This window comes from Elephantulus edwardii, unplaced genomic scaffold (assembly GCF_000299155.1).
Source record: "Elephantulus edwardii isolate Elephantulus edwardi_28Jun2011 unplaced genomic scaffold, EleEdw1.0 scaffold00032, whole genome shotgun sequence".
Lineage (NCBI taxonomy): Eukaryota > Metazoa > Chordata > Mammalia > Macroscelidea > Macroscelididae > Elephantulus > Elephantulus edwardii.
The window spans coordinates 22273865-22284720 of NW_006399782.1; the positions used below are offsets into that span (position 1 = coordinate 22273865).

At 40.6% G+C, this 10856-nt stretch overlaps 1 protein-coding gene across 2 annotated transcripts in view; it reads right to left on the bottom strand.

Annotated features, from left to right (window-relative positions):
• The window catches only part of SIDT1 (SID1 transmembrane family, member 1), a 155158-nt gene that overhangs the window by 23368 nt on the left and 120934 nt on the right, over positions 1-10856 (bottom strand). For both annotated transcript variants that reach the window (XM_006884279.1, XM_006884280.1), the window contains exons 14-15: positions 6155-6221; positions 2122-2195 (exon numbers count right to left, since the gene is read on the bottom strand). In XM_006884279.1, the coding sequence (XP_006884341.1) occupies positions 2122-2195; positions 6155-6221 (141 nt within the window). The remainder of the gene's footprint in view (positions 1-2121; positions 2196-6154; positions 6222-10856) is intronic.

Consider the following 10856-nt stretch of genomic DNA (forward strand, 5'->3'; position numbering starts at 1 on the left):
ATGCTTAATACAAAATAACTCAAACCAAAACAAAGCATCCCCAATCCCACTGCTGCGATAATGTGTCTGTTCTCTCTCAGATTTTAGTTTCCCTAATACCTACCTAAAGTACTCAAGAGCAACGGTGTCTCTCTGGAGACTAAAGTTTGCCTGATACAGGCCATGGTTTTTGCAGTCACTTGTTATGCATCAGAGAGTTGGACAATGACTAGGGAGGATAGAAGGAGAATTGACACCTTTGAGCTGTGATGCTGGAGAAGAGTATTGAATGTACCATGGACTGCCAAGAAAACAAGCAGATCCATCCTGGAGAGGGTTAAACCAGGCTACTGCTTGGAGGCAAGGATTCTGGGGCTTCGTCTGACATACTTTGGACATGTTGTAAGGAGAGACAGGTCCTTGGAGAGGGACTTCATGCTGGGCAGAGTGGAGGGACAGCACAGGAAGGGAAGACCCTCTATGAGGTGGATTGCTTCAGTGACTGGGGTAATCGGGATGGGTGTGTCAGAGGCAATGCGATTGGCACAGGATAGAGCAGGGTTTAGGGCTGTTGTACATAGGGTCGCTATGAGTCGCAAATGACTCCATGGCACATAACAACAACAACAACAACAACAACAACAACAACTACCTACCTTACTGCTTTCTAGTCCCTTTGATACCGACATGGTATGAATTCTGGGAAGATGGGACGTTTAATCATGTATTTCAGCTATGTTGTGAGAGTCAATTCTTATAGAAGTACACATTTTGTGCATTGACACATGGCTCTATGACTGAATTTTGAGGGTAAGTATCAGGTGGCCACAGTCTGCAACTTAAGCTCAGAAAACTGAGACTGGTTTAGTTCTACAGTGAGTAGGCAGGCTCCTAACTTCCGGGCTACTGCTCCTTCTGCTTCCCTCACGGCGACAGGAACTGGATTTCAGAGGCGCCAGTAGGCCTGGGGTCCGTTCTCAACGGCAATAGTAGTTGAGGCATCTTTTACAAGTGCTTAGCTTTCTCAGCTTTGGTGTCTTTCTCTAAAAACTAGCGTACTAATTTTTGAGTAAGTTTCTAACTCTTGAGGAGGTCCCAGCCTATGGGGAGCCCTGGCACAATACACCTGCACGATGCCCGATCCTGTTCCATCTCTATTAGGGGCTGTAGATGGGACCATTTTGATTCATAGGGTTTTTGCTGGCTGATTTTCAGAAGAAACTTAGCAGGCCATTCTTGAGGAAGACACCTAGTCACTCACTGCTGTTAAGTTGGAATCAACTCATAGCTGATCCTCCATTGGGTTTTCAAGGCTACAAATCGCATGGGAGGATCTTTCTCCTAAGAAGTGGAAGACGGTTTCAAACCACCTTTGGGTTAGGAGTGCAATTTCCTAGGGTCCATACCACCAGAGCTGAATTCCTGGTCTTGAAGCTCCAAGAAAATCTGTTCTGTATCATAGCAACAAGTGAGCCCCCACAGGTAGGTGGGTGATGGCAGCCGTGCATGGAATGCATTGGCCAGGAATTCAACCCAGACCGATTCATTGGTGGACTTCTCCCTATATGGAAGTCTACCAATGAAACACCAATGCTCCCAGGGGTAATAAAAGTTATGACTGTCTCATGAGGTTACTTAATGGATTGAATGAGATGTCATTCTGTTACCTCATGACCATAGACAAGTACCACTCCCTTTATTTTATTTTCCACTTTAAAAAAGCATCACTATCTTCTTTTCAGTAAACTTTTCTTAGCAATGTTTTCTGAACTGCTAGGATAAGAACGAGAGAAGTATATGTGAATTTATTGTCTTGATTTAATTCTTCTCCACCATTAACTGAAGAAGCTATGGTGACACAGTGACTAAGCTCTTTTCTGCTAACGGAAAAGATTGGGGGTTTGAGTCCACCAGCCACCCTTTGGAAAGAAGATGTGGTAGTGGACTTCCATAAAGATTTTACAGCCTTTGAAACTCTTTGGGGCAGTTTTATTCTATCCAATAGGGCTAGCAAGAGGTTGGGTGTGGGTAGCCTTAACTAAGGTAATGTTCCAAAATTGTCTTCAGGATTTTCGATAACTGCGATTAACACTGAATAAAGGCTCTAAATGCCTCCTGGGGCAACAAGAGGCCTGGGCTTACCTCAGGACACCCAACGGGTGAGCACACAGGAAGTTGTAATAGCAGATGTCCTGGTTGCCAGTAACATTTACCACCTGTAAAGTGAGAGAGGAAATGCAGATTTTCTATCTCCTCTGAGCCCAGTCTGGACTCATGAAAGGCAAACACTGCACAGGGATGAACTGTGTGTGGTTTGCAATGCACACCGTGCTCCCTCTCCGCAGGGATCAGGCATCATCTTCCACATGGCACAGACACATTTCCTTCAGATACTATCATCCTACTTTGAATTAAAATATTCTTTTCATCTTCCCATTATGTGGCTCCCAGGTAGAATTCAACCAAGTGTTTTTCCTTTTGCTCTCATTATAAAAGAAGAATAAAAGGATGCTAACAGTGGGGACCGCCTTTCAAGTAGTTATACTATGTCCTATTTTCTAGATTAATACTGGGGGCTATTCAATTGTCTGATCCTTTGGGTTGAAATGATAACAGTGGCAGATAGAAGGAAATGTGTGTTCATTTTTATACACTCATTACTTTCTCTTAAGAACCTTTCCCAGACAACAGCATAATTTAAGCAACATTATTTTCTGAGAGAGCCTCAAAATATTAAGAGACTATTTAAATTATAACCAGTGATGCTGAAACCACATAAAATCTTTGCTCTAATCATTTATGTATTGAATTGACTGCATATTATGAGACCATTGGTTCTCAAACTGCACTTGGATATTAGAACCACTGGGAGCTTCACAATGACTAATGCCTGGTGCTAATCCCAAAGATGGATTTAATTGGTTTGGAGGTCAGGGGGACACTGGCATTTTAAAAAAGTTCATAAGTGGTTTTAACACAAGGCAAAGTTTGAGAACCACTGCATTAAAAATAACATCAGCTTCATACTAATGTAAATGTCGTTGTTACATGCCTTCGAGTCACCTACTCATAATGACCTTGTGTATGATAGCTCTGAATTCTGCTCTATCCTGAGCCAGTCTCACTGTCTCCAACACACTTACCCCTATTTCTCCAGTTACTCTGTCAATTTACCTCACCTCGGATCTTTCCTGTGCTATCCCTACACCCTTCCAAGTATGATGGCCTTCTCCAGGGACTGGTACCTCCTAGCAACATGCCCAAAGTATGTGAGATGGAGCTTTACAATTCTTGCCTCCAAGCAGCCTGTTTTCACCAGTTTGTTTTCTTGGCAGTCCATTGTATACTCAATACTGTTCTCCAACGCCACAACTCAAAGGCATCAATTCTTCTTCTGTCAACCCTACTCATTGTTCAGCTCTCTGATGCACAGCAAGTAATTGCAAAGACCATGGTCTAAAGGAGGCACACATTAGTTTCCAGACAGACATCCTTGCTCTTTGGAGAGGTACCTACAACAGCTTTTCCCAGAGTAAATTGTCTTTGATTTATTGACTGAAAACGCAGAGTGTTGATTGTGGTGGATCAGAGCAAAGTGAAATTGTTAACAACCTTGATCTTTTCCCCATCTATTGTAATGCTGCCAATTGGCCCAGTGGTGAGAATATTTGTTTTCTTGATGTTGACTTTCAATTCTTATTGAAGAATATAGTCCTTGACCTTCTGTAACAAACACTCAGATCTTCCTCAGTTTTAGTGAGCAAGTTGTGTCATCTTCATAACGCAGGTTGTTGATGAGTCTTCCTCCAATCCTGATACCACATTCCTCTTCATAAAAGCCCAGCCTCCCAAATGATCTGTTCTGCATATAGATTGAAAAGGTATGGAGACAGGACACATCCCTGACACACTCCTTTCCTGATTTTGAACCATGCAGTGTTTGCTTGCTCTGTTCTGAAGAATGTTCCTGGTCCAAGTACAGGTTTTGCATGAGCACAATCAAGTGTTCTGGAATTCCCATTTTTTTCTCAAGGTTAGTCATAATTTGTTGCGAACCCCATAGTCAAATGCCTTTGCATAGCCAAACAGCAACTATATACATGGGTTTCTCCTGGTGGTACACTCAAGAATCAGGTCCACTACATCTGTGGAAAAAAAATTGCTGGAGAAGCTCAATATCAGCTATGAAAAGTAGGCCAGATGCTGACTGTAGGACAGACCATCAACTACTCATATGCAAATTCAAACTAAAGCTAAAGCAAAATGAAATAAAATCCACAAGAACCAATAATTGACCTTGAGTCTATCCCATCTGAATGAAAAAATGTAAATGAGTTTTCACAAATACAGTTAATTCTATAGATGTGAACATCATTGACCAGGTTAAGCTGATTTATTATTATTTTTTCATTATTTCTGGGACATGAATAGATATATACATAATCATGGTTGCTGCAGCATTTTTTACAATAGCAAAGAGTAGGAAACAACCCAAGTGTCCATGATGATTGAATGAATGGATAAAAAAAGTATGGTACATCACACATGGAATATTATACAACATGGAAAAACAATGAATTTGTGAAATACCATATAACATAGAGGATATGTTGAATAAGTCACCAAAGGACAAACAGAAGACAACCATTATGAAAAGCTAAATAAATGTTTTAACGCAGAGAACCATAATAAGGTGGTTACCAGGGAAGGAAAGAGGGAGAGTAGAAAAGAATTAAATAAATAATGAATACTTATTAATATGGGTGGAAGAAAAGACAATACGGAATGGATGAATGATTAGACATTGAGTTTGGTAACTGATACTTTAGAATAAAATGTACAGGAATGATTGGAAAAAAACCCCTATGCTTTGTAAACTTTTATTATATAATAAAATTTTGGGAAAAAATTTATGGTCTTATGAAGCTATTTTTAATTGTACAGAAATATTTACTTTAAAAAAAATATTTACTTTTAACAAGATGCTGTTAGCAGCCATTGAATACAACTCAGAGTGGTCCTATGAACAACAGATCTGAACCTTGTCCTGTCCTGTGCCCTCCTCCTTGTCTCTGACACACCTGAGCCCATTGCAGCGGTCCCTGTGTCAATCCACCTGGTAGATGGTCTTCCTCTCTTTCGCTGACCCTCCACCTTTCCAAGTATAATGTCCCTCCTAGCAACATGACCAAAGTATGTGAGATGAAGGTATGTCATCCTTGCCTCCACGGTTCATTCTGGATGTACGTTCTGCAGGACAAGTTGTTGTGTCTTTGAGTCAGAACTAACCCCTATCTGACCCTCCAGTGGTTGTTAAGAGGTAGTTAATTGCACGGAAGGAGGTTGCTTGTCCTTTTTCAGTTGAGTTGCTGGTGAATCCATACTGTGTGCCTTTGGAGTTGCAGCACAGCTTCTTATCACTGTGCCACCAGAGCTCCAAGACATGTTGTTGTTGTTATGTGCTTTGAGTTGACTGTGACTCATAGCAACTCTAGGCACAATATCTCTGAAATTTGCCCTATCCTGAGCCAATCTGACACACCTGCCCTCATATCCCGATTTATTGTGTCAATCCATCTCATACTGGGTCTTCCTCTCCTGTGCTGTCCCTCAACCCTCCCAAGCATGATGTCCTTCTCCAAGGACTTGTCCTTCCTGTCCACATGACCAAAATATGTCAGACAGAGCATCAAACTCCTTGCCTTCATGGAGCAATTTGGTTTCACCTTCTCTAGGACAGACCCATTTGTTCTCTTGGCGGTCCATTGTATGTTTATTCTTTAGCATGGGTTGAATTAGACATTGTAACTCTTTGCTTTGGTTTGGAACTATAGGTATCCTCCTCATTATCTCAAAATGAAAAGAACCTCAGACTGATAATGAAAGATCCACGTAACAAATATTCTAGCTGAAAAAATTGCAATTGATGATTTCAGATTTGTTGACAAAATAATGTGGAAAATTCTAAGTCCCTTTGTGATAAAACAATTGAGAACTAGATTGAAAAGTTAGTCAAAGGTGAAACAATGGAAAAATCCAACTCATCGCTCAATTGGAGCCCAAATGGGAAATGAATTCTTGAACTGATTCTAAGTGAAACCTTTCTCTGTAAATCACAGCAAGTATCTTTCCCCTGTGGTCTAGTAGCCGGGAGTATGGGGTGAACGGCACTTACCGTCTGGTAGGTGATGACCAGCTGAATCACGGGCAGTGCGTAAAACACGGCGATGGTGATGATGTTCCTGTGTAGGATAGAAAGAATAAAATAATGATTTTTCAAACTGACTGTGGAATATTTGCTCAGTTTCTTAATAGAAAACTTCCACCCTCCAGTTCCATAGTTAATCTGGAAAAGTAATTAGAGACTGACTGTGTAGCTCCCGTTTTTAGTTCTCTTCCCTTCTCTTGCCTTTGAGCATTTGGTATCCAACACTTTGCCTAGACAGTCCCTTAGAGAGAGCCACCAAATCTGGGGATTTGTACTTCACTACTAACTGAAAATGTTACTGTGCTTCACTAAAATGTTGAAGGATGGTGTCCATTCAGAAGTGACTTGGTAGTTGATGTTGTGTTGTGTACCATCGAGTCATAATTGACCCATAGCTGACCCTCCAGTGGGTTTTCAGAGGCTGTCAGTCATACTGGAGGAGGCTGCCCATCCTTCTCCCATGGAGCAACTGGTGGATTCAAACTGTGTGCCTTCAGGATGCAGTGCAGTTTCTTACCACTAGGCCACCAGAGCTCCCTTGCCTTGGTAGAGAGATGTGGTAATGTGCCTCTGTAAAATCACCTGTGCAAAACCCAGTGGTGCACAATTCTACTCTGATACACATGTGGTCACCAGGAATTTGAAGCAACAAAGACAGTTACTATGTCTGGAGGGGAGATAAGAAAGTAAAGTAAAATTTAGCTGCTATTAGTTTGCTTATGAGAATACTGAAAATATACTGATAAGGTACTTGAAGATTTATCATTGAAACCCAACTGACTTGGTTATCTAGTGCTGCTATAACAAAAATACCACAACTGAGTGACTAGAACAATCTGAAAGTTTCTCATAGTTTAGAAGGCTAGAAGTAAGAATTCATGGACTGAACTGCTAATCCAAACGTAGTGCCTCTCTGGCAGTTTGCATTTACCAGTGACTGTGTGAGAAAGGTGTGTAATCTTCTCCAGCATGATTTACAACTGCCCAAAAGCCCACTAGAGGGGCGGCTATGAGTTGGTCTGGATTTGACAGAAGTGAGTTAGCGAACCTCGAGGGGAATGGGGATTTATCTATCCATTGTCTCTAGAGGAAAGTCTTGTCTCTTTTTTAGCTTTTGTTTCTCATTGAACTTCATGAGATGTGGTCTCATGTAGTGTGGTATTTACCTTCCTCCACTTCAGCTTCTCTGTGCCGAATCTGCTCTTGCTGTATCTCAGAGGTGACTAACACAAAACATGCAGAAATGGCCTCTTAACATAACAAAGACAGCTTGTTCCCAAATGGAATTATAACCAAAGGTATGTGGATTAGAATTTACAACACTTATTTTTTTTTTTAGATAACAAATCAACTCACAAATCAAAATAAAGACATTTTAGTTCTTTTTGCTTCATCTTATCCATCTATTTGTAAAAAAAAAAAAAAGTAAATAATATGTGCTTCTAGCTTAACCAAATTACTCATGAGGGCCTATCTCGTTAAGGATGTCATTGGGTTAAAACAATCAGAGTACAGGTAATGAGTGATGGATCACATGAAGACATAAGGAAGTTATGGTTCTCTTTTATTATCTCTTCGTTCAAAATGAAATTTCATGTGGGTTCCATTGTCCTTTGCTTTCTCCTAATATCTATGCCCGTTAAAAGAATAGACTAGGAAGAGATGTTATAATACGGCTCAGCTCAAGTCTTTCTGAGGGAAGGGAGTAGTTCTTGGGGAAGCCTTCATCCATGCATTAGGCCATCTAAGGTCTTTTTGCCATTGGCTGGTGGTATTATCTCTCCTGGTAGTTCATTCTCCAGCCACTCAGCCCCTGAAATCACTTGAGATTCCCAAAGATCCAAGCCTGAGTGATTGGAGGAGAGAATGGTGCCAGTCTACCAGGTGATGATATAATATATTTAGATGTTAATCTATTATTAGTTTATCTTTCTGAGAGATGATTTCTTTTTTAAAAATTTTATTTTAATCATTTTAATGAACATTTACAGAGATTTTGTTTTTCCATTCATTCATTGTTGCACTTTTCTCCATGTCCAGCCCCCCACCCCCAGTTTGCTCCGAGAGATGATTTCTTGTGTTAATAATGATTAATTTGTCAATTTTGCTAGGCTAGAACTCTCAGTGGTGTGGTCATATACTAGTCATTGTTGCACAAGGTAAGGCAATTGATAAATCAGTAGAAAAGGGAGTTATCTTGGTGTGTGATCTGCCCCTAACATATAGACAGATTTTTTTAAATAAAGTTTTTATTTTATGCTGATTTACTGACAAAGTTTATATACATCATTCATCACACTGGATGTTTCCCATTTCCTTTACACACACCTCCTTCTACCTATCAAATTGTGTGTGACCCTATGATTACCCCCATGGCCATCCTCACCCCTTTGCTCCTACCCTCCCTCCTTTGGTCCTCAGACATGTTTTACTAGTTATCTTTCTCTTTATACAATAATGGTCTTACACTGGATTAGTCCTTCATAAGACTGAGTTAGCTCACTTAGTATAATGCTCTCCAGTCTTTCATAAATTAGGTAGTAATTTTCAAAATCATTGCTCCTGCGTGCTGTGTAGTATTCTATAGTGTGATTGTACCATAATTTCTCAATCCATTCTATTGTGGTTGGACATTTGGGCTGTTTCCATGTTCTTGTGATGGTGAATAACGTTGCTATTGTACACATTGGTGTACAAATCTCTGTGTCTCAGTTCTAATTTTCTTGGGGTATATTCCAAGCAGTGGAATAGCTGGGTCCTACAGAATTTCTATGTTCAGCTTTTTTGAAGAAACATCAAACTGCCTTCCAGAGTGGTTGTACCATTTCATAATCCCATCAATGATGTTATATATCTCAGTGGAGATATATATCCTCTCCAACATTTATTACTTCTGTCCTATAAAACTTTGCCACTGCTACTGGAGTGAGATGGTATCCCATTGTGGTTTTGATTTGCATCTCTCTTATTGCCAGTGATTTAGAGCATTTCTTTATGTGTCTGTTGGCCATCCAAATATCTTCCTTTGTGAAAAGTCTTTCCATGTCTTTTGCTCATTTTGTAATTATGTTATCAGTCTCTTTCTTGTGGAAGCCCTATAAGATTCTGTAAGCTTTTGATATGAGACCCTTGTCTGAAATGGTATTGCAAATGTTTTTTTCCTAGTCAGTAGAATTTCTTTTCACTCTGTTGGAAAATGTTTTTGATATGCAGAGGGATTTAATCTTTAGTAGGTCCCATTCATCAATTTTAACCTCTTCAGATTGTGCACTTCTGGCTGTATTTGGCAATCTCTTTACAGCATAGACTAGGTTGTCTAAGCTTGATTCCAGTTTGTCTCTGATGAACTTTATGGCTTTGGGGTTTATTCCCACATCTCTCATCCACCTTGAGTTGATTTTTGTACATGGTGTGAGATGTGGATCCTGTTTCAGCTTTTTGCTGGTAGCAGTCCCATTTTGCCAGCACCATTTGTTGAAGAAGTTGTCATTTCTCCATCTGATAGATTTTATTTCGGTGTTGAATATCAGTTGACCATAGATAACCGGGTCTATTTCTGGTTTTCCAATTTTCTTTCATTGGTCTGTGTGCCTGCCATTGTACCATTACCATGCTGTTTTGGTTACTACTATTGTGTAGTAGGATTTGAGGTCAGAGAGCGCTATGCCTCTCATTTAATTTTTGTTTTTCAGAAGTGCCTTGCTTATTCTGGGTCTCTTTCCTCTCCAAATAAACTTGACAATTTCCCTTTCAATCTCCTTGAAAAAATTAATTTTGTATCTGTACTGGGACTGTGTTGAACATGCAGATTGCTTTTGGCAGGATTAGACAGATATTTTGGTAGAATTTATCACTCTGTCTCCTCACCACTGCCTGACTGAAGGAGCTTTGGATGCAAGCTTGCAGAAGTCTCCACCTGCTGCCTAACCTGTGGATTCTGAACTTGGCAACCCTTGCAATTGCATGAGCCAATCTCCTTCGGCAAATTTCTCTCTATATACATGTAGATACATAAACTACCTCTATCTTCTAGAGCACTCTGACCAAGACAGATCCCTAACTAGGCAGGATTTTACTATGATTCTTATTCTTAGGGGTTTTTTTCTTTCTTTTCTGTTGTTATGTACTATCGAGTTGGAACCAACACATAGTTGACCCCCTCAGTGGGATTTTGAAGTTCTGTCTCACATATTTTGGGCATGTGACCAGGAGGGACTGGTCCTTGGAGAAGGACATCCTGCTCAGAAGGGTGGAGGGCCGTGCAGGAGAGGAAGACCTTGATGAGATGGATTGATATAGTAACTGGGGCAATGGGGGTAGGTGTGTCAAAGTCAGTGAGACTGGCTCAGGATAGGGCAGGGTTCAGAGCTGAAGTACATAGGATCGCTATGAGTTGCAGGCAACTGGACGGCACATGACAATAACAAATTGCATGGGAGGAGATTGTCCATCTTTCTCCCATGGAGCAGCTGGTGGAGTAAAACTGCATGTCCTTGGGTTGGCATCCCATCTCCTTAACACCAGGCCACCAGAGCTCCTGTTTGCATCTTTAGTTTGTTTAAAATCTTTCCCCCTATGGAGTTGCCCTGGATGTGCTCACCAAGTTGTGCCAAGAAATCTGGAGAACAACCACTTGGCCAATTGACTGGAAGAGATCTATATTTGTTCC